General features: G+C 34.8%; 2 protein-coding genes across 2 annotated transcripts; both read left to right on the top strand.

Moving 5' to 3' along the window:
• The first annotated feature begins 18,505 nt into the window (after window positions 1-18,505).
• LOC107062442 (uncharacterized) lies at window positions 18,506-19,351 on the top strand. Its single transcript, XM_015313089.1, has 3 exons — window positions 18,506-18,708; window positions 18,863-18,900; window positions 19,029-19,351. Exons 1-3 carry the CDS (start codon window positions 18,506-18,508, stop codon window positions 19,349-19,351), a joined length of 564 nt encoding a protein of 187 aa, XP_015168575.1.
• Window positions 19,352-19,357: 6 nt separating this feature from the next.
• On the top strand, window positions 19,358-25,373 carry LOC107062441 (uncharacterized). Its single transcript, XM_015313088.1, has 3 exons — window positions 19,358-19,591; window positions 23,054-23,583; window positions 24,623-25,373. Exons 1-3 carry the CDS (start codon window positions 19,358-19,360, stop codon window positions 25,371-25,373), a joined length of 1,515 nt encoding a protein of 504 aa, XP_015168574.1.
• Window positions 25,374-25,577: the final 204 nt, after the last annotated feature.

Raw genomic sequence — 25,577 nt, 5'->3', positions numbered from 1 at the left:
AGAAATGCTTTTAACTTGGCTTGGTGTTTGAGGTTCCTTACGACCTTAAACCATATCTGATATACTTAGTACACTTTGTAAAGGACCTTAATATATATGAAAAACTTAGAATTCATTGGGTTCAGACCTATACACGTACAAAGGATGATTCGAACCTTTGCTTAGAAGTTGTTGGACGTTACATAGATTGTATCGCTTTTTATTGGGTACTCCATGAATTGTTACAGAAAGATGGGAAAAAACTTCAAATTTTGGCCGAATGAATATGAAAAGTCCTCTGACATTTCTTGATGTGACACATGACCCTCCACTTTTAATGCTCTGAGTACGTGTCTTCCTGTGATTGGTTAAAAACCATGGCCGACCATCCAGGCAATGCTAGCGTTTCTTTTCCAAAATCTATATATGTTCTTCCATTTTCAATTTACTTCCTTCACACCTTCTCCTTAGAACTTTCTTGTCATTCTTCCGACTTTCAAGTTTTACCTGAGTTTCATCAAAGATTACCACCTTCTTCACTATCCTTTCACTTGATTTGTCTATAATCTATGACATAATTAAAACTTAATAGGGGAGGGTGGAGGGACAAAATGGACTGTAGCAATTTGAAGGCAAAAACCACAATTGAGGACGAGGATCATTGTTGGAGAATTAAGATGTTGGGTGAATCATTTTACAAATGACCCATGAATTTTTAGAAATGATCCGATTTATATTTTTATCCAAAAATATTAACCCCCTTAAGTTTTAAACTAAAAATTATTTTATTTCTGCATAAATGGAAATATTTATTCATGTGGACTGTTACTTGACATTTTTTTTAATACAATTAGAGAGTGCACACTACACACAATCATTTATTAAATGATGTGTGTTTTAAAACATATATGGTTATAGTTTAGGTAGAAAAAAAGAACAATTGTTAATGGAAGTGTGACTTTGACCATTTAACTTTATTTTTTAAAAATGTCTACTTTCACATGTCGAATTTAAAAATCAAGAGATATTTTATCAATTAGTTCTTGATAAATTGGACTTTCACGAACAAGATGAACAAAAGTTAATGCAATCAGGAAACTTAACTATAAAGATTTGTTCCTTGTAGTCCATATTAAGTGACTGTCATAAGTTTTTTTTATAGTTCAAAATAAGTGAATTTTTCAAAGTTCAAGATATTTGTTAATTGGATATTTTTCTTCATATTTATCCTTTATTTTAATGATGTTGTTAACTACTTTACATTTCTAGGAGAATAGTTTAGGAATAATAATAATTAAAAATAGCCTTTAATATTTGTCCTTAATAATTTTCTTTAAGAGGAGTGTTATATTACAACATTTCACTTTATATAGACTAGAGGAAGTACCATTCATTTCGCCAATATATTTGTTAAGATATCGAGTTATTTATATTCAAAGAATGATATAGTAAAATTAGAGAAAAGGTACAAGTACCCCCACCCCTCCCCCCTAAACTATGACCGAAATCACAGAGACACACCTTAACTAAACTAAAATCCTATTACCGCCTCGAACCCAATTTTTTTTGTAAATTTTGTACACCTTTTTGGCTTACATGGAATCCAAATATTTGAAGCTAAATGTCTGCCAAGGATGAGGTTGGGGAGAGTCGTGCACATGTTGTATATAATGGGAGTGCTTCTAGAATCAATGAAATTAGGTTTCAACTTTATCTAGTTTCTGAGTATGACTCTGGCGAAGGCTTACCATATGCTCCTGTAGATTGGCCAAATGCTGGTGATAAGTGGGGTTGGCGGACAGGGAAAAGAGTTACAAGTTTAGGTATCTTTAGAGATAGATATTTGTATCTTCCGTAGCCTTTTAAGGCTCAAAAAGGTGGAAAGAAAAATGCTTTTCGAAGTAAGATTTCAGTTAAAAAGTATCTCCAGTCCAAGTATCCTGACATGGATATAAACCAATTTTTTGCCTCATTTAGTTGGATGATTCCTTCAAAGTAGTCACCAAGCTCAAAAGGTTAGCTTCGACAGGTCTCTTCGGTACATAGCATGTAGATATATATTCGGTTCTTTACATCAATTAAAAAATCACTTAAAACATCTTTTTATTGACCTGATGCCAAATTTGTTTTCTTTTTAACTAGATATTGATTTTGACTCAGATATGAAAGAGCGAACTACATCTTCAGGGACAGAATTGTAGTCTTCACTGTCTAATTCTCCTATAAGAGCCATTACTAGTAAGGTTGGTAACAAAATCTGTAGCAGTTTAACAACAAAAAATCCTTTTCCGGCCTTTCTTTGTGATATTTGTTGTATTGAACCTGGTTTTGGCCGAGACTGTTGCGGTATCCTTTGCTGCAAAACTATCAGTTCAGACTATGTTGGGTACAGTTACATTTGATGTGAGGCAACAATAGATGGCTACATATGTGGACATGTTTACCATATATACTGTGCTCTACGAGCATACATGGCTGGGACAGTTGGAGAAAGCATAAATTTGGATGCACAATATTTATGTCGATACTGTGATTCAAGGATGGATTTGGTTCCACATGCTCTGAAGCTTTTAAACACCTGCACATATGTTGCTTCTCGTGCTGACATCGGAAAGATTTCGAATTTTGACATTTGTATTATGCGTGGTTCACCAAAAAGAAGTGGAAAAGAGTTGTTGCATCATATTGAATCAATCAAGGCAAAGGTATAGCTAATTGATGAATTGTACTTTTTTCCCTTATGATACTACCTTTTTTCCATTTGAGGTTTTACTAGAATGACCAATTTGATAATCATATCAGACGAAAGGAGTCTGCATTCAAGATGCATCCAAAAAGGATAGCTGTGTGGATAGCATAGGTAACTTCTACGCCCTCCTATCATCTTGTTTCTGTTGATATGTTACTTTGACTTGAATAGTTGTATCTGAGTAGGACATTTCTGTATGTTCAAATGTGGTTCTCTTTCTATAAGTATTGTTTATTTCAGGACAAAAATATATACATTTGTTGATTTTTTTCAAGTCAACTACCCTACAGTTTAGACGATTAGATAAAAAACATATTATATAAGGTGTAAAGAGATAAAAGACACAATTGATACAATTTTTTTTATACTTGTTCAAATCACCGATGAGGTTCCTAATCCAGTCCCCTTGGTTTCCATAGAGCTTGAATGTTTCTGATTAGACAAATAGCCTATTGTGAACTCCTTGACATGAAAGATAACAGTTCACTTGTTGGTAACATCCTCTACTCGTATAGTTTTCTAATCCATCCTTTTCTTTTCTTTTCACAAGTTAACTATATTAAATACAATATTTTTACAAGATGAAATAGTGACTAGGATAAGCGTGTGCTAACTTGTTTCCATCTTTAGAAAAGTCATTCTTCGTTGATGCAAATCAATCTTCCTTGATTCTGATAGGGTGTGCTTTCCATCCAGTAGGTTGCTCACTCGTCTTGATTTCATTTTTAGTCGAGTCAATCTCCTTGATTCTCGTACAATCGTTTATCAATCTTCCTTAATTCTAGTAGTGTGTGACTTCCTTCCGTGTTTAGATTTATGCTTTCTTTTCACAGATTTTGGATGTATCTCTTTTTTTCCCCCGATCATTTAGGATTAGTTTCATCATTACAACATAAAGTTAATAGATTTAACAATATGTGTTAGTTGGTTCTGCCTTTAGCTATACTACTAAGATTTACTGGAGCGTATCTGTTAGGCTGATATATCCAAATATTGTTGTTATTGTGCTTGTGATTCTTCTTCCTGGGATTGAAGTGCAACTTTATTTTCTAAGGGGAGAAATGCAAGTTTAAACTGATGAATGGTGAGCTTAGTCAATCGAGTTAATTATTGAGTATAATTAAGATGATTAGATTATTATTTGAACAATTAAATTTAGTTGTAAAACTATAATGGTATTCAACTTTACCGTTTGATTGATTATTTTATATTTCAATGACATATAGTTTATATGTGAATAAGTGACGTCGGCTAGCTAGAAATAGTTTACGTCTCTCTAGTAAAGTCAGGTAACATTTTACTCGAGAGTCGACTTGACGAGCAGTCAGTGACGTTGGAAAGAATTATTATAGACCTTTAATTCGATAGGTAACGGATCACCTAAATTTTACTATTCTGAGAGGTATGGTCATTTGAAGTTGACCCTTGTAGGAACTCATGTGAAAACATAGCTAATAGAAATGTTTTGAACTTGGCTTGGTGTTTGAGGTTCCCTACGACCCTAAACCATATCTGTTATACTTACTACACTTTGTAAAGGACCTTAATATATTTGAAAAAATTATAATTCATTGGGTTCAAACCTATACACATACAAAGGATGATTCGAATCTTTACTTAGAAGTTGTTGGATGTTACATAGACTGTCCCGCATTTTTTTGGGTACTCAAAGAATTGTGACATAAAGATGGAAAAAACATCAATTCTTGGCCGAAAGCAAATGATAAGTCCTTTGACATTTCTTGATGCGACACATGTTCCTCCACTTTTAATTCTCTGAGTACGTGTCTTCTTGTGATTGGTTAAAAACCATGTCCGTCCATCTAGGCATTGCTGGCGTTTCTTTTCCAAAATATATGTATGTTCTTCCATTTTCAATTTACTTCCTTCACACCTTCTCCTTAGAAATTTCTTGTCATTCTTCCGACTTTCAAGTTTTACCGGAATTTCATCAAAGATTACCACCCTCTTTAATATCCTTTGACTTCAGTTTTCTAAAATCTACGACATAATTACAACTTAATAGGGGAGGGTGGGTAGAAAAAATCGACAATAGCAATTTGAAGGCACAAACCACAATTGAGGACGAGGATCTTTGTTGGAGAATGAAGATGTTGGGTGAATCATTTTACAAATGACCCATGAAGTTTTACAAATGATCCGATTTAGATTTTTATCCAAAAATATTAACCCCCTTAAGTTTTAAACTAAAAATTATTTTAGTTCTGCATAAATGGAAATATTTATTCATGTGGACATTTACTTGACATCTTTTTTTTTTTTAACACAATTAGAGAGTGCATACTACATACAATCATCTATTAAATGATGTGTGTTTTAATACATATATGGCTATAGTTTAGGTAGAAAAAAGAACAACTAATAATGGATGTGTGACTTTGACCATTTAACTTTATTTTTTTAAAATGTCTACTTACACTTGACGAGTTTAAAAATCAAGAGATATTTTATCAATTAGTTCTTGGTAAATTGGACGTTCACCAACAAGATGACGAAAAGTTCATGTAATCAACCAACTTAACTATTAAGATTTGTTCCCTCTAGTCCATATTAAGTGAACTGTCATAAGTTTTTTTTATAGTTCAAAATAAGTGAATTTTTCAAAGTTCAAGATATTTTTTAATTGGATTCTTATTCTTCATGTTTATCCTTTCTTTTAATGATGTTGTTAACTACTTTACATTTTAGGAGAATAGTTTAGGAATAATAATAATTAAAAATAGCCTTTAATATTTGTCCTTAATAGTTTTCTTTATGAGGAGTGTTATATCCCAACAGTTCACTTAATATAGACTAGAGGAAGTACCATTCATTTCCCCAATATATTTGTTAAAATATCCAGTTAATTATATTCAAAGAATGATATAGTAAAATTAGAGAAAAGGTACAAGTACCCCCCCCCCCCCGCCCTAAACTATGACCGGGACCCATTTTTTTTTGTGTAAATTTGTACACCTTTTTGATTTACATGGAATCCAAATACCTGACACGCGCCTCAATTGGGTGGAGTCACGGAGTGTGCCACGTAAGATAAAAGGTGTAAAAATTACAAAAAATGAGTTGGGGGGGGGGGGGGGGGTATTGGGTGACCTTAGTATAGTAAAGGTGTGTCTCTGAGATTTCAGTCATAGGCTAGGGGGGTACTTATGCCTTATCCGAGTAAAATTACTCTTTTATTTATTTCTCGTTAAGGAATGTGACAGGTGTGTACCAACTCAGACATGAAGAGTATAAAAGTTCTTAAGTACTAAAAAAAAATACTTATTACAGCCTTTGCATTTCACAAGGTTTTAGGATTTTGATTTCCCTTTTTCCTTTGCTTTTGAATTTTCAATTTTTCATCTTCGTCTAGGATTACCTGGAGACCGAGTTTATTCAAGTCCTTAATCTCATCAGGTATATACCTAAATTCAATCAGAGCTTCCTATGTTAATTGATATACACGTCCTCATTATATATGATAATGATTTATACTATGTTTTTTTTCTTGAAGTAGGCAGATATACTCATTTGTGTCGGAAGCATTTTTATTGTGTTTTTTACTCTATGTTATTTCATGTTCTCCTTGATTGTATCGATGATATGAGAGTCATATCCATCACCCTTCGTGTCCACCGTTCCAGGAAGGCGCTGACCACCCAACTCTAAAAGGGCTACCTCAGAAAATGCTGCCTACTTGTGGTAGAGTGAATACTACCTAATGTGGAGCCATCGAGGCTATCCCACATTAATAGCTAGCTTTTGCAGTGTGGAAGAATGGATATTTATAGTTCCCAAAATTTGTATAAGAAAGTTATTGTCTATATATATGGTCTTGGGAAATGGATAACTTTTGAGTCGAGTTAGGTGCAAATGTTCATTAATTTCTTTGTATGATAAAATGTAACATGGAAGGAGAATGTATCGGTTGTTATTTATAAATAGTTAATCTAGAGTTGGCAGATGGTATAAAAAGGACTCTCGGTGAAATTATAGTAGTGGCAGAAGGAGATTCAAAATATAAACTTTGAGATAAATGCTACAATGTATACCTAAGATTTAAATATATGATCTGAAATAGATTTTGAACCCCATTTGCCACTACACTAGTATCTTCCCTTATGTCAAAGGGGATTTAACAATTTACATATAACTAGGAAGATTATGTTTTCCTTAATTGCATAGTATAATTTTTTAACGAAGGGGATCAAATTAACAACATTGCCAATACCTAGTTCCACCACTTAATAATAGTGCTACCTGCTAACTACCTATTCTAAATGAAACTGTCTTCTATAAATAGTAATTAATAAGTTTAATAAAATATATAGGCTAAGTTGATTGTCTTCCTCTAAAATTAAGGGGGATGTATATTCAATAATAGTGCTAACTGCTAGCTAACATTTCTAAAAAATTAGGGGTGAAGTAAATTCAAAACATAACATTAATGGGTTGAAACCAAAAATCTGTTGTATAATTTTTGACATAGATTGTTTGTGCATTTCTGAAAGGAGATTTGTTTATTTTATTCTTCTTTCTAAACTCATGAGAACCTTAAATTTGTACCTACTGAAAGGATTTGAGACCATATTAGGACTGGCCTGTTATGGGATCTACTAAAAAGAAACCTTCAAGGCCACAATTTATCTGATGCCATGAGTAATTGTTGGGTTTTAAAAGATGTGAATGAAATTGAAGAGTTGTAACTTTTATAAAGAGTTTTGACTTTCCTAAAGAGTTGCGAATTTTCAGAAGAATTGTGACTTTTCTGAAGGATTGTGACCTTTCTAATAAGGCACAATAAGCAGTCATTCACACTACCATCTATTGTCTATACATAGAGGGGTTCCTCTTATATTTCAACAACAAATTTTTGAACTTCTTTCTTTTCTACTAAATCTAGTATTCTAAGTGTACTTTACTTTTGTTGAGTGGTTTGCTAACATCGTGGTTTTGAGTATCGATACGCCGGTGAGTTAGATTATTCTATTATGAGAGAATATATTCCATTAACCTCAGGTACTTGAGGGGACTAATTTCCTTAAGAAAACATTGTGCATTTCGTGGGTTCAATTTTATTTTTTGAGAAAATATTTTGTTTATTATTTTTAATTTGTTTCAGATTCTAGTTTCTTTACTGGTTTTAAGTTTCTAGTTTTTAAAATACTCTTTAAATTTTGTGTTTTCTTACCAAGTTCTTCAAAATTATTGTTCTAAGTATCTTACTAATAATTTCACACCAAAGGTGGCTTTGAACATTAGGTGTTTATGTCAAGCATGCTGCATTATACACAAACATTCTGCTGATCAACTTTGATGTTTCCTCGGGAGGAGAGTGTTTTTGTAGCTCATGCTGAAAGGTCTAACATTTATCTTCATCTGAAGCATAACTTCTTTAGGTAGAAAATTAGCTACCTTGTTTTCCTGAAAAATATGCCCAATTTTGGCTTTTCTCCTTTAGTTGTGTTTTTCTCCAATATTTTATAGCCAAAAATGGTTTTCTTTCTACTGTGGACTTCTGACGTTTCTTTATTTTTCTATGGTTTCAGACTTCCCTTGGTATCAACAGAGTTAGAGATTTCCAGCTAAATGTCTGCCAAGGAGGAGGTTGGGGAGGGTCGTGCACATGTTGTATATAATGGGAGTGCTTCTAGAATCAATGAAATTGGGCTTCACATTTATCTAGTTTTTGAGTATGACTCTGGCGAAGGCTTACCATATGCTCCTGTAGATTGGCCAAATGTTGGTGATAAGTGGGGCTGGCGGGCATGGAAAAGAGTTACAAGTTCAGGCACCTTTAGAGAGATAGATATTTGTATCTTCCAAAGAATTTTAAGGCTCCTAAAGGTGGAAAGAAAAATGCTTTTCGAAGTTAGATTTTAGTTAAAAAGTATCTCCAGTCTGAGTATCCTGACATGGATATAAACCAATTTTTTGCCTCATTTAGTTGGATGATTCCTTTGAAGCAGTCGCCAAGCTCAAAAGGTTAGCTTTGAGAGGTCTCTTTGGTATATAACATGTAGATATTTATTCACTTCTTTGCATCAATTAAAAAAACACTTCCCACATCTTTTTATTGATTTTATGCCAAATTTGTTTTCTTTTTTATTAGATATTGATTTTGACTCAGATATGAAAGTGAGGACTACATCTTCAAGGATAGAATTGCAGTCTTGACTGTCTGATTCTTTTATAAGAGCCATTAATAGTATGGCTTGTAACAAAAACTGTAGCAGTTTAACAGTAGAAAATCCTTTTTCGGCCATGCTTCGTGATATTTGTTGTATTGAGCCTGGTTTTTGCCGAGACTGTTGTTGTATCCTTTGTTACAAAACTATCAGTTCAGACTATGTTGGGTACAGTTACATTCGATGTGAGGCAGCAATAGATGGCTACATATGAGGACATGTTTCCCATCTAGACTGTGCTCTACAAGCTTACATGGCTGGGACATTTGGAGGAAGCATAAATTTGGATGCACAGTATTTATGTCGGTACTGTGATTCAAGGATGGATTCGGTTCCCTTCGAAGCTTTTAAACACGTGCACATCTGTTACTTCTCGTGCTGGCATCGAAAAGATTTTGAATGTTGGCATTTGTATTTTGCGTGGCTTACAAAAAAGAAGTGGAAAAGAGTTGTTGCATCATACTGAATCAATCAAGGCAAAGGTATAGCTAATTGATGAATTGTACTTTTTCCCCTTATGATACTATCTTTTTTCCATTTGAGGTTTTACCAGAATGACCAATTTTATAATCATATCAGATGAAAGAAGTCTGCATTCAAGATGCATCCAAAAAGGATAGCTCTGTAGATAGCAATGGTAACTTCTATGCCCTCTCATCATCTTGTTTGTGTTGATATGTTACTTTGACTTGAATATTTGTATCTGAGTAGGACATTTCAGTATGTGCAAATGTGGTTCTCTTTCTATAGGTATTGTTTGTTTCAGGACAGAAATATGTACATTTGTTGATTTTTGGAAGTCAACTACCCTACAGTTTAGGCGATTAGATAAAAAACATATTATATAAGGTTTAAAGAGATAAAAGACACAATTGATACAAAGATTTTTATACTTGTTCAAATCACCGATGAGGTTCCTAATCCATCCCCCTTGGTTTCCTTAGAGCTTGAATGTTTCTGATTAGACAAATAGCCTATTGTGAACTCCTTGACATGAAAGATTACAGTTCACTTGTTGGTAACATCCTCTACTTGTATAGTTTTCTAAACTCTCCTTTTCTTTTCTTTTCACTAGTTAACTATATTAAATACAATATTTTTACAAGATGAAATAGTCACTAGGAGAAGTGTGTTCTAACTTGTTTCCATCTTTAGGAATGTCATTTTTCCTTGATGCAAATCAATCTTCCTTGATTCTGATAGGTCGTGCTTTCCTTCTAGTAGGTTGCTGACTCGTCTTGATTTCATTTTTACGCGAGTCAATCTCCTCGATTATGGTATAATCGTTTATCAATCTTCCTTAATTCTGGTTGTGTGTGACTTCCTTCCTTGTTTAGATTTATGCTTTCTTTTCACAGATTTTGGATGTATCTTCTTTTTGTTTGATAATTTAGGATTAGTTTCATCATTACAACATAAAGTTAATAGAGCTAACAATATGTGTTATTTGGTTCTGCCTTTAGCAATACTACTAATATTTACTGGAGCGTTTCAGTTAGGCTGATATATCCAGATATTGTTGTTATTGTGCTTGTGATTCTTTTTACTGGGCTTGAAGTTGAACCATATTTTCTAAGGGAGGAAATGCAAGCTTAAACTGATGAATGGTGAGCTTAGTCAATCAAGTTAATTGTTGAGTATAATTAAGATGATTAGATTATTATTTGAATAATTAAATTTAGTGGTAAAACTATAATGATATTCAACTTTACCGTCTGCTTGATTATTTTATATCCAACGACATATAGTTTATATGTGAATAAGTGACGTGAGCTAGCTAGAAATACTTTACGTCTAATAGTTTTATATGGTGTATCATTAAGAAATTGTTCCCTCCCTTTTTTAAAATGATCTATTTTCTGTATATAAGGAAAGCTGAAACCAATTCTCAGCATGCATAAAAACTTTTCAGTAAGATTTTTAGACTACCGATAAAGGAAGATCAACAGATCGAAGATGCAGAGTGATTATGGCATAAGAAAAATAATTTTACCACCCTAATCATACTACAACACAAAAAACTTCCATATGCAAAGTCCAATATCCATATCGATTCCAAACTTGTTCGAGGTTCCTCCTTAGAGAAATAACTATGCTGTAGGCAACACTCTTCCTCCTGAATTAGGATTTTATTGTCCAAGTTATAGAAGTGATCCAGCAGCTTCAAAATATCATCAAGAGCAAATTGCCTATTGAAGCTTCTAACTCTGTTAAGTAGTAAAAGAACAAATAACGATGGATGTGTAATGTCTCATTTCTTGTGATTTTGTTTTTAATTGTGAAATGGCCATTTTACCTTTCCCCATAGCGTTTTCATGCTTATTTTGTGTTTCGATAATGGTTGGTAACTGGTGAGGTCCTTGAAGCGATCATGTGTGTTTTTGGTAATTTGATCCCTATTGAGTTGAGAACTCTTGATAGGGTTGACTTTGGTCAACATTTTGAGTTATGTGCGTTAGATGGGAATTTCGTCAATTTCATCACTTTCGGAACGTCGAGTTTGAGCTAGTAGAGTGGTTGGTAAGGTTTTCGAGGCCTTAGGTTGAGGGTTGGCGTTTAGGTGAGAAATTGATATTTAGGCCTAAAGAAATGTCCAAGAGGGTCTTTTTTTCTAAATGATCTTTTTTTGGAAATCCAAAGATTTCATTGAGTCCAAAATGTTGAGTTTAGTGGGGTAGCTTATTTGATTTATTTTTATCGGGTCTCGAATAAATCCCAAGGGTCCGTTTGGAGATTTTAATAAGTTGGAGATTATATTGTGTTGCCCGTCTGGAGGATTGATTATATTGTGTTACCTGTGTGGGGGCTTGATTATATTGTGTTGCCTGTGTGGGGGCATGTATGTGTTGCTTAACCTATGTTGAGGCCTTAATTGTTGCTCTACTTACATTGAGAGCATGTGATTCATGAGTTGCATGTGAGAAAGTCTTGTAATGCTATTTGACATGTAATGCCCGAGTGAGGGGCTGAGTTGGAAACATTATAATGCTTTGAGTAAACGAAATGCTTTCTAAATGGAATTCACTTATTTCAAATGAGCTCTTTCTCAGTATTTTTCATATGAGGGTGTATATCATGATTCAATTGAGTTTTGAGAAATTTAGACTATTGATACATGTTGAGTTGATTATTGCCTCCATGTTATATATGTATTCTGATGCATCCATCCTCATTCATTATGTCATGTTCTTGGGAAATTGAAAAAAATGTTGAGATTCCTTTTGAGAAAGAAAATGAGACACCTTTTTATATCCTTGACCACGCTAAGGTGGCAAGTTGATGAGATATTGAGATTGTTATTTGGTATATGAACTGCGAGTCCTCCACGGGTCCTTTTTTGGAAGCCTTAGCTCGATAGGGTGTATATGAAAGGTTGTGTGACAACCTTGATTACACCGTACCACCACATCATTGCATTAATCATTTGAGTTGCTTGACTTGTTTGTGTTATGGGAATTGTTGTCACCTTATGCGTTTACTTTACTCGCGCCGTTCATTATAAATTGGTGGCACTAATGCCGGAGTGAAACTTTTTTCTATGCAGGTGGAAGTGTTTCTTAGTTAATTTATAAGTTAATTAATTCTTTTTATAAAGTTGTCCAAGCATAATGAGTACTTGTGGGTTGTTCTCACCACTACTTCTGAATCATTTTTATGCAGATTCTAGTTAGGGTACTCCCCGAGGTGGCTGATCATTTCTAGCTTTGGAGATCTTTTCGGAGTGGTGGTGAGATCCTTTTATTGGATCAACATTAGTTCCATCTGATATTTTCAGTCTTTATTTCGTATCGGAGACTTATGATGTGTTTCAAACTCTAAAGTTGTATTAGATGCTCTTTATACTTATGCTACCTGGTTTAGGGATATTCTTCGTTGTTCTTTTCTATCGTTTGTGGCCTGACCACCCTTTTAGAGTCTCGTATGTGTGTTATTTTCAGCTTACACACTTTTTTTGGGCGGTGGGGTTGGAGTGTGTGCCATCATAACCTCGACTTTTGGATCGTGAAAAAATGCCTCTCAATTTGACAGGGGGACATATTTCAAGAGACTCGAACAATCTTATCTCCAATTCCACCTGTCATTATTCCATGAGAAGAGCATATCTTGTATTGTTTATTTAAAGTAGAAAAAAATACCAAAACTCCATTCAACTATAGAATTTCTTTTAATTCTCATATCCAACTATATCTCCCTTTCATTAGGATGCAAATAACGTCAATAAAATATAAAATATTAAATACTGAATAATTGCAGGTAGAGGTGTTCACGTGTCAGTTTGGATCGGTTATTGGTAAAAATCAAAATCACACCAAATTAATCAATTTTAAAATTATCAAAACCAAACCAAATCAAATATAATATACATTTATTAGTTTAGTTGTTATTGATTTGGTTCATTTATTTAGTTATTAATCATACAAAATAAAATAAAATAAACAATTCATTCAAAACGTGATAAAGGTGACAACAATCCATTCAAAACAAAGTTAGAATGACTGGTATTATAGAAATTTCAATCATTGCATTTACTAAGAATAAAGCTTTAAAATTCACCATTCTGGCCTAGTCTAAAAGGAAAGGACATTGACATTTTCAATCCCACAAAGAATTGTCATAGACACTGTCACTCCCCGAGCCTATACCCTGGATGTGGCCAGCACTCGAGAATCATTGTTGGCCCAAACGAACCCTTGGCCTGGCTCAACTCTTAGCGGAAGACTTACTCAATAATAAAGAAACCTCAAATATAACTCAACTCATAAAGACATCATTACTAAAATTAGTTTAGCTCAATATAGTCTGAAATGTTCAATAACATAATTGTTTAACTCAAGTCTTACACATTTAACAAAAGAAATGGAAAAGACTACTCAAAACACTACTATCTATAAAGCCTCTAATGACAATGATGGAGGTCGGGACAAGACCCATGACATCCTAACAAAAGTAAAAGTAAATGGGAATCCTCTGGAAGCAAGGTCAACCACCAAAGCAACTCTGGAACTGCACGTTGTATCAACTCTAGAACTTAATAAATAGCGCATTTTGAAATCTAGACTCTCAATTTTTTTTTTGGTGTATGCGGTGCGCCCACCCGGGCTGCTGGAAAAATGGCCTAGCGTGGTGCGCCCACGCTACCAGGCACGCGGAGCACACAGTCAATTTGACATCTCTCTAGTAAAATCAGATAACATTTTACTCAAGAGTCGGGTTGACGTGCAGTCAGTGACGTTGGAAAGAATTATTGTAGACCTTTAATTCGATAGGTCATGGGTCACCTAAATCTTACTATTCTGAGAGGTATGGTCGTTTGAAGTTGACCCTTGTAGGAACTCTAGTGAAAACATAGCTAATAGAAATGTTTTGAACTTGGCTTGGTGTTTGAGCTTCCTTACGACCCTGAACCATATCTGATATACTTACTAAACTTTGTAAAGGACTGTAATATATATGAAAAACTTAGAATTCATTAGGTTCAGACCTATACACATACAAAGGATGATTCGAATCTTCGCTTAGAAGTTGTTGGACGCTACATAGATTTTCCCGCATTTTTTTGGGTACTCAAAGAATTGTGACAGAGAGATGGAAAAAACTTCAATTCATGGCCGAAAGCAAATGACAAGTCCTCTGACATTTCTTGATGTAACACATGTCCCTCCACTTTTAATGCTCCAAGTACGTGTCTTCCTGTGATTAGTTAAAAATCATGGCCGACCATCCAGGCAATGCTGGCGTTTTTTTTCCCAAAATCTATATATGTTCTTCCATTTTCAATTTACTTCCTTCACACCTTCTCCTTATAACTCTCTTGTCATTCTTCCGACTTTCCAGTTTAACCTAAGTTTCATCAAAGATTACCACCTTCTTAACTATCCTTTTACTTCATTTGTCAAGAATCTACGACATAATTACAACTAATTGGGGAGGGTGGGGGAACAAAAACGACAATAGCAATTTGAAGGCACCAACCACAATTGAGGACGAGGATCATTGTTGGAGAATGAAGATGTTGGGTGAATCATTTTACAAATGACCCATGAATTTTTACAAATGCTCCGATTTAGATTTTTATCCAAAAATATTAACTCACTTAAGTTTTAAACTAAAAATTATTTTAGTTCTGCATAAATGGAAATATTTATTCATGTGGACATTTACTTGACATCTCTTGTTTTTTAAACACAATTAGAGAGTGCACACTACATACAATCATCTATTAAATGATGTGTGTTTTAATACATATATGGTTATAGTTATGGTAGAAAAAAGAACAACTGATAATGGAAGTGTGACTTTGACCATTTAACTTTATTTTTTTAAAATGTCTACTTTCACTTGTCGAATTTAAAAATCTAGAGATATTTTATCAATTAGTTCTTGGTAAATTGGACTTTCACCAACAAGATGACCAAAAGTTCATGTAATCAACCAACTTAACTATTAAGATTTGTTCCCTCTAGTCCATATTAAGTGAACTGTAATAAAAACAAATTTGTAGTTCAAAATAAGTGAATTTTCCAAAGTTCAAGATATTTGTTAATTGAATTTTTATTCTTCATATTTATCCTTTATTTTAATGATGTTGTTAACTACTTTACATTTTAGGAGAATAGTTTAGGAATAATAATAATTAAAAATAGCCTTTAATATTTGTCCTTAATAGTTTTCTTTAAGAGGAGTGTTATATCCCAACAATTTACTTAATATAGACTAGAGTAAGTACCATTCATTTCCCCAATATATTTGTCAAAATATTGAGTTAATTATATTCAAAAAATGATATAGTAAAATGAGGGAAAAGGTACAAGTACCCCTCCTCCCCCTAAACTATGACCGAAATCCCAGAGACACACCTTAAATAAACTAAGATCCTATAACCCCCCCCTCCCCCCAGCCCATTTTTTTTGTAAATTCATACACCTTTTTGGCTTACATGGAATCCAAATATCTCCCATGCGCCAAAATTGCGTGGAGTCACAGAGTGTTCCACGTAAGACAAAAGGTGTACAAAATTACAAAATAAAAGAGTTAAGGAGGGGGAGGGGTAATAGGACCTTAGTTTAGTTAAGGTGTCTCTCATAGATTTCGATCATAGGCAAGGAGGGTACTTATGCTTTATCCCAATAAAATTACTCTTTTATTTATTTCTCGTTAAGGAATTTGATAGGTGTGTACCAACTCAGACGTGGAGAGTATAAAAAAAATACTTATTACAGCCTTTGCATTTCATAAGGTTTTAGGGTTTTGACTTCCCTTTTTCCTTTGCTTTTGAATTTTCAATTTTTTCATCTTCGTCTAGAATTACCAGGAGACCGAGTTTATTCAAGTCCTTAATCTCCTCAGGTATATACCCAAATTCAATCAGAGTTTCCTATGTTAATTGATATACACGTCCTCACTATATGTGATAATGATTTATACTATGTTTTTTTTTCTTAAAGTAGGGTAGATATACTCATTTGTGTCGGAAGCATTTTTATTGTGTTTTATACTCTATGCTATTTAATGTTCTCCTTGATTGTATCGATGATATGAGAGTCACATCCATCACCCTTCGTGTCTAGCATTCCAGGAAGGCGTTGACCACCCAACTTGAAAAGGGCTACCTCTGAAAAAGTTGCCTACTTGTGGTATAGTGAATACTACCAAGTTTGGAGTGTCGAGGCTATCCCACATTAATAGCTAGCTTTTGCAGTGTGGAAGAATGGATATTTATAGTCCCCAAATTTTGTATAAGAAAGTTATTGTCTATATATATGGTCTTGGGAAATGGATAACTTTTGAGTTGAGTTAGGTGCAAATGTTCATTAATTTCTTTGTATGATAAAATGTAACTTGGAAGCAGAGTGTATCGGTTGCTATTTATAAATAGTTAATCTAGAGTTGGCAGATGGTTTAAACAGGAATCTCGGTGAAATTATAGTAATGGAAGAAGGAGATTCAAAATATAAACTTTGAGATAAATACTAGAATGTATACCTAAGATTTAAATATTTGATCTAAAACAGATTTTGAACCCCTGCCACTACACTAGTATCTTCCCTTATGTCAAAGGGGATTTAAAAATTTACATATAACTAGGAAGATTATGTTTTCCTTAATTACACAGTATAATTTTTTAACGAAGGGGATCAAATTAACAACATTACCAATACCTAGTTCCACCACTTAATAATAGTGCTAACTGCTAACTACCTATTCTAAATGGATTGTCTTCTATAAATAGTACTTAATAAGTTTAATAAAATATATAGGCTAAGTTGATTATTTTCTTCTAAAATTAGGAGGGAAGTAAATTCAATAATAGTGCTAACTGTTAACTAACACTTCTAAAAAATTAGGGGTAAAGTAAATTCAAAACATAACATTAATGGGTTGAAACCAAAAATGTGTTGTATAATTTTGGACAGAGATTGTTTGTGCATTTCTGGAAGGAGATTTGTTTTACTTTATTCTGCTTTTTGAAATCATGGGAACCTTAAATTTGTACCTACCGAAAGGAATTGAGACCATATTAGGAATGGCCTGTTGTGGGATCTACTTAAAAGAACCCTTCAAGGCCACAATTTATCTTATGCCACGAGTCATTGTTGGGTTTTAAAAGATGTAAATGAAATTGAAGAGTTGTGAGTTTTAGAAAGAGTTTTGACTTTCCTGAAGAGTTGCGACTTTTCTGAAGAATTGTGACTTTTCTGAAGAATTGTGACTTTTCTTAAGAGTTGTAAACTTTATGAAAAGTTACGAATTTTCCATAAGGTTGTGACTTTTCTGAAGGGTTGTGACCTTTCTGATAAGGCACAATAAGCAGTCATTCACACTACCTATTGTCTAGAAATAGAGGGGTTCCTCATATTTTTCAATAACTAAATTTTGAACTTCTTTCTTTGCTACTAAATCTAGTATTCTTAGTGTACTTTACTTTTGTTGAGTGGTTTCTTGACATCGTGGTTTTAAGTATCGATACATCGGTGAGTAAGATTATTCTGTTATGAGAGGATATATTCCATTAAACTTAGGTACTTGAGGGGACTAATTTCCTTAAGAAAACATTGTGCATTCAGTGGGCTCAATTTTCTTTTTTTGAGAAAATATTTTGTTTAATATTTTAAATTTGTTTCAGATTCTATTTTCTTTATTGATTTTAAGTTTATAGTTTTGAAAATATTCTTTAAATTTTGTTGTTTCTTACCAAGTTCTTGAAAATTATTGTTCTAAGTATCTTAGTAATAATTTCACACAAAAGGTGGCTTTGAACTTTAGGTATTTATGTCAAGCATGCTGCATTATACACAAACATTCTGGTGATCAACTTTGATGTTTCCTTGGGAGGAGAGTATTTTTGTATCTCATGCTGAAAGGTCTAACATTTATCTTCATCTGAAGCAAAACTTCTTTAGGTCAAAAATTAACTATCTTGTTTTCCCGAAGAATATGCCCAATTTTGGCTTTTCTCCTTTAGTTGGTTTTTTTCCAATTTTTTATAGCCAAAAATGGTTTGCTTTCTACTGTGGACTTCTGACATTTCTTTATTTTTCTATGGTTTCAGTCTTTCATGGTATCAATATAGTTAGAGATTTCCAGCTAAATGTATGCCAAGGAGGAGGTTGGGGAGAGCCGTGCACATGTTGTTTATAATGGGAATGCTTCTAGAATCAATGAAATTGGGCTTCAACTTTATCTAGTTTCTGAGTATGACTTTGGCGAAGGCTTACCATATGCTCTTGTAGATTGGCCAAATGCTGGTGATAAGTGGGGCTGGCAGGCAGGGAAAAAGAGTAACAAGTTCAGGTACCTTTAGAGATAGATATTTGTATCTTCCGAAGCATTTTAAGGCTCCAAAAGGTGGAAAGAAAAATCCTTTTCGAAGTAAGATTTCAGTTAAAGAGTATCTGCAGTCTGAGTATCCTGACATGGATATAAACCATTTTTTTTCCTTATTTAGTTGGATGATTCCTTCGAAGCAGTTGCCAAGCTTAAAAGGTTAGCTTCGACAGGTCTCTTTGGTATATAGCATGTAGATATTTATTCGGTTCTTTGCATCAATTAAAAAAAACACTTACTACATCTTTTTATTGACCTGATGCCAAATTTGTTTTCTTTTTAATTAGATATTGATTTTGACTCAGATATGAAAGAGATGACTACATCTTCAGGGATAGAATTGCAGTCTTTACTCTCTGATTCCCTTATAAGAGCCATTACTTTTAAGGTGGCTAAAAAAATTTGTAGCAGTTTAACAACAAAAAATCCTTTTCCGGCCATTCTTTGTGATATTTGTTGTATTGATCCTGGTTTTTTCCGAGACTGTTGTTGTATCCTTTGCCGCAACACTATCAGTTCAGACTATGATGGGTGCAATTACATTCGATGTGAGGCAAAAGTAGATGGCTACATATGTGGACATGTTTCCCATCTAGACTGTGCTCTATGAGCTTACATGGCTGGGATAGTTGGAGGAAGCATCAATTTGGATGCACAGTATTTATGTCGATACTGTGATTCAAGGATGGATTTGGTTCCACATGCTCTGAAGCTTTTAAACACCTGCACATCTGTTGCTTCTCGTGCTGACATCGAAAATATTTTGAATGTTGGCATTTGTATTTTGCGTGGCTCACAAAAAAGAAGTGGAAAAAAGTTGTTGCACCGTATTGAATCAATGAAGGCACAGGTATAGCTAATTGATAAGATGTACTTTTTTTCCTTATGATGATATCTTTTTTCCATTTGAGGTTTACAGTTACCAGAATGACCAATTTGATAATCATATCAGCTTACGAAAGGAGTCTGCATTCAAGATACATCCAAAAAGGAAAGCTGTGTAGATAGCACTGGTAACTTCTTTGTCTTCTCATTTTCTTGTTTGTGTTGATCTTTTACTTTGACTTGAATATTTGTATCTGAGCATGACAATTTAGTATGTGCAAATGTGGTTCTCTTTCTATAAGTATTGTTTATTTCAGGACACAAAAATATACATTTGTTGATTATTTCAAGTCAACTACCCTACAGTTTAGACGATTAGATAAAAAAACATATTATATAAGGTGTAAAGAGATAAAAGACACAATTGATACAAAGATTTTTATACTTGTTCAAATCACCGATGAGATGCCTAATCTTGTCCCCTTGGATTCCTTAGTCAATCCAATTAATTGTTGAGTATAAGATGATTAGATTATTATTTGAACAACTCTTACATGCCCCCGTAGCCTCCTGTTTATAAATGTAGTGCACAACACATCTATAAGCAAGACTCTACACAGACATGGCTTTGTAGACTCCCTAGGATGACTTGTTCCGATACCACTTTTGTCACACCTCAAATCCCATTAAGACGGACAGGCACCCGATGCCCTAAAGGCCCGAGAGAACCAACATGTAACATGTACGTACTATGCATATAACCATGACAATCTTGTGACAAGTTCACATAAGATGGAGCGATACAAACCAACATAAGTAGACCTAAAACTTATATACAAGACTTGGTCGTTGAGGCGACAACTTGTTAAGACGCAACTGAACCATATACATATGTCTACAAAGCCTCTAAAATATAGAAAACCTTAGAGTAGGTCGAGATAGACCCCGCCTTACCCTTAACTACGATACAATACCAAAATGAATCTACCAGGGACTCAGTAAAGCTCCGAATCAATCTGGAGCTCACCAAAAGAAGTTGAGTGTCGTGTGCTTCTACTGAAGAAGTTTATTAGCTGAAGTACATGTGCCTGCAGCATGAAATGCAGCGTCCCCCGCGAGGGACGTTAGTATAAGAAAATGTACTAAATATGTAAGGCAATAACATATATAAAATAAGAGTTCGAATGAAACCAAGTATCAATATATGTGTGCATAAATCAGAACAGAAGACCACCTTTGTTCACTCTTCTGGGATCATGTATGTTACATTCTTGTCTTTACCTTTCTGTGTGTTATGATCTTTATAAGGCATGTGATACGAATAGCCAGCTGATCAGTGGTAGAAGAAGATGACCCATGCTAGGCATTTTAACCCCTAGGATGCGGTCCTTATAATTACGAAAATTGGGATAGGCCCTTGCTAGGCTTTCTCCCCTGAGCTGCCACCTTTCAATACCAATTGGGATTGGCCCATGCTAGGCTTTCGCCCCTGAGCTGCCACCCTTAATTATTCAGATTGCTTCACTTAGATTCCTTAATCTTTAAGATTGTTGTTTTGGTGGTCATAATCATTTTTGATATTAGGAACTACGGACCAGTAGTAGAAGACATGAAAATAATACTTCAAGGCAGTAACAATGACATAAGGAGCTATGTAACATCAATGCATTACTTGTGAGCTTAAATGATACAATTCACTTCAATTGAGTAAGAGGAGGATTCACCAAACTTCCTTTTGCAAATACCATTTCTATACCAGCACATAGGAGGAAAATTACACACGTATAGAGTAGTGAACATATAATGATGTAATTATATACACTAGGGAGAGGGGGAAATATTGTTAGCTATTTGGAGATCGTACGCTGCCACTATTTTTCCTTTACTAGGAATATAACTTAGGAAATTCACTAATTAATATTAATTGCAAGTATCAGATTTCATGATGAAGAATATTGAATCGAATAGCCTTACATACCTTATTCTCTGACCAATACAAATATCACGATTCAGCCTCCCCTTTCAGGTTTCAATCTACAATATAAGCCATGAAAGCCTAAAATTAGCAGCTATCACACCGTGAGTCTCATAATCCAGTATCTAACTTGACAGATAATGAGCCCATACAGCCCTCAAAATAATGGGTATCACCATATCCTCCTTCTCTGTCCAATACATACATTATATATCCTTTTCCAAGATTACCCAAGCTGCACCAACAATAATACACATAAAACAGCCTCAAATATTCTTTATCATACAACTAATTATTGAACTCACCACCCCCTTGAGTTCTTTATGACAGTACACCCATAATTCCTCACTCAAACTCATACATAAGGAGGAAGAAAATGGAGCAGTCACATTACCTCAATTTCTGGAACTTCTCATTCTAACTTGAATTCCTCTAGAACTTCAACTTCCCTTCACACTTAAACCAAAGAAGAAGAGAAAAGTATCTTAATAACCAAGGAAGTGAGCAGTAGCTTCTGGAAATAGTATGCCTTTATGATTTTACTTGAGCATGAATAACATGTTTTCCTAATCATCCATGGGAGAATTAAGCTAAATCCATAAGTGTTTTCACTTACTTTGTCTTGCAGAGATAAGGGTTTCTTCAAGAACCCTAGAAGAGCTTTAAGGCTGTTGTTTTAATCCTTAAGAGAAAAGAGAGAGAGAGTGCTGGAGTTAATCCTCAATATTGCGTGTTAAAATGAGTGAGAATAGCAACCAATATATCTTATATTGAGCTTTCTTCACCTTTAAGAATATCCTCTAGAAAGCTTCATTTCCAACCACTAATTGGTCAAGTAGGTGATGCACCTACTTATGTACATCAAGCAACTCAAAAGGTCAAACTAGGTGATGCACCTACTTGCTTTCACTTGGGCTTAAATATTGGGCCTTGACAGATTTGGCTGCTGGGCTAAAATTTCATTTTCCTTTTATTTAACTTAGTTTGGGCCTCAAGTGAGTCCATTAGCATAGGCCCAAATCTAATCCATAAGGCTTGTCATTTTTAACTAGATCAACATAGCTCAAGTAGGTGACACATCTACTTAGTCCTTTGGACTGGTCAATAAGTCAAAGTAGGTGATGCACCTACTTGTCACCTGCTAGCTTAGTTAAGTCAAGCAAGCAACTCACTTATTTTATTCCATTTTCTAAATATTAATCCCCTTTGCTTTAACTTAGCACTTAACTTTCAACTTTAAGCTCAATTACCACCTTATTGTCTCTTTAAATACTCATGTTGGAGTTAACTTGCAGTACACATGCTGAAACGTGCAAGGCATCACATCACCTTACGATCTAGTTTAAACCAACACTAATAATATTAGAATCATGGTCCCTCACCTATACTATAAGGCTATGTCAAGTATCACAAGAATATAACAAACATATGCGTAATACGGGCTGTTACAAAGATGTTGACCAGCCAAATCATGTGCTAAAGCTAGACAAAGCACTAAATGGTCTGAAGTAGGCACCCAAGGCCTGGTATAAGCGATTGTCAAAATTTCTTCTTGAAAATGGGTTCAAAAGAGGAAAAATTGACAACACATTGTTCTTAAAGTCAAGAGGAAAGGAGCTCCTGGTAGAGCAAGTCTACGTAGATGATATCATCTTTGGAACTACTACAAATCCTTTGTGCAAAGAGTTTACAGCCTTGATGAGCAGTGAATTTGAAATGATCATGATGGGGGAACTAACCTTTTTCTTAGAGTTGCAAATCAAACAGTCTCCCCAGGGTACGTCAATCTATCAGGAGAAGTACATAAAGGAATTGCTCAAGAAGTTCAGTATGAAAGAGGCCAAAATTATTCATACCCCAATGAGAACTAATGCAAAACTGGATAAAGATGAAGTTGGCACTGATGTGAATCAAACTATGTATAGGGTAATAATTGGATCTTTTCTCTACCTCACTGCAAGTCGACCTGATATGATCTTCAGCGTGGGAATGTGTGACAGGTTTCAAGCTACTCCAAAAGAGTCACACCTGAAGGTAGCCAAGTGAATACAGAGATACTTGAAAGGAACAAAGGACCTGGTCCTTTTCTATCTTGCTGACAATTCTTTTGATCTAATTGGGTATATGATGTTGATTATGCAGGGTTTTTTATTGATCAAAAAAGCACTTCAAGCATGGATCATTTTCTAGGGTCATCACTAATCTCATAGGGAACTAAGAAGCACAATCCAATAGCTTTATACGCTGCTGCATCATGTTGTGCTCAACTCTTGTAGATCAAACATTAGCGCAAAGAATTTTGTGTTCTCACAGATTATATTCCTCTCATATACGACAATACAAGCGCAATGAATATGGCTAAGAATCTTGTCCAACATAAGAAGACCAAACACATAGATGTGAGGCATCACTTTCTTAGAGACAATGTTGAAAAGATGAATTTGGTGATGAGATACTGTAAAGACGGAAGATCAAGTGGCTGATATCTTCACCAAGGCATTGGGCAAGGAACATTTAATCAAGAACATATTGAGTTTGGGGATGCAAAAGATCACCTGATTTCACAACAAGTTTTGCATGAAGCCACTCACATGACTATGCTAGGGAGGGCAGGTATCTATACTTGTTGTATTGCTTAACTCTTATGAATTCACATCTGGTACCTTAGTGTAGGTACACACTCATGGCATGTTGTCTAAAGGGAATAGCTAACCATAACAGGGAGGGCTATCTATAGAGAGGGACTTGGTCCCCCAGAAGGTTAGTATCACTTTTACTACACAGTTTTTTGTCAACGGTCACTGCCACGTGTCTTCTCCCTATTCCTTGTGTCAGTTGCAGATGTCTTTTCAGTTTAAAAGCCAAGAGTCGCTATTGTTCAGGACCCGATACCTTGTTAAATACACCCTTTTGAGAGAATTCAACAACCACAAATTCTTTTCAAATTCTCTCATTGTTCGTCAACCGTCGTCTTCTTGTATTTTGAGAAAATGTCGAACTTTTCTTCTCCCTCAAAATATCCTCTCTCCCAAGAGATTGAAAACCCCAATTCATTCAATTTCTCAATTCCACTTCCTGAAGGATCTCCGTCCACATTAGTTTTGGGGTTGGTCAGACTGATGAATCTATCACATCCCACAATGAAGTGTTAGTATCTCCTGTAATCAACCCTGGGGAAATCTTACCTTGTTCTCCAACTCTGGTTCTATTAGACAAATATTCTCAAAATTTTGAGGCCCAGTCGGTTGTGAAGCCTACCCTTAAGACACCCACTAAAGATCTAGAAGTTGTGTCTCAACCAGGGGATGTGTTATCTACCATGTCTGAAAGGTTGTTTGAAGGTGATTTGCCTGAGGGTAAAGGTATGGAATCTAACATACTAGCAACAGCTGAGGAATTGGTGGTTGTACAAAGTCTGGCCTCTCTCAGAAGGGATACTCAGCCAACGCTCTTAGAACAAGAATGCAGATCGCCTGAACGGGTCCATCATAGTGTTCAACCAGTGTTTGACCAAACCCTTGAAACCATAGGGTTTACCAGTGAAGAAGAGGATGAAGAAGAAACTCCTCTAGTTTGGTCTAGAAAAGGGGTTCGAGGAGAGAATGCTTCAACCACGGTTATCCCAAATCTTGGAGAAACTGAAGTTGTACCTGAGACTAGAATTGAGAATGAGCATACTGAGTCAGAAAAGAAAAGAAAAAGGAAAGGGAAAAGAAAAATGGTGGAATCTCCCACCAAAGCAGACAGAAAGAGATACACAACAAGAGGGGTGGTACAAAAATTACTTGGAGATGCTCTGGTGGCAAACGAGGTACAAATAGAGAGAAATTGAAGACGAAGAACGCTTCTTTGTGTGCCCAGTGAGAAACCTATATCAATGCCTCAAAATATAGGCTCAAGTGAAACAGAGTCTGAACATATTATTAGAACAGTGGTGAAACGGAAGAAGGAGGCAGAAAAGGAACGATTCAAAGCCAAATGAGTTCCTAAGTATGTAAAGAAATCACTCGTAAAAGGAGATAGGGTGACAAAAAGG

Source organism: Solanum tuberosum, unplaced genomic scaffold (genome assembly GCF_000226075.1).
Source record: "Solanum tuberosum cultivar DM 1-3 516 R44 unplaced genomic scaffold, SolTub_3.0 scf00229, whole genome shotgun sequence".
NCBI lineage: Eukaryota > Viridiplantae > Streptophyta > Magnoliopsida > Solanales > Solanaceae > Solanum > Solanum tuberosum.
Note: the sequence above shows the minus strand (reverse complement) of the source record. Positions and strands in the feature narration are given on the sequence as shown.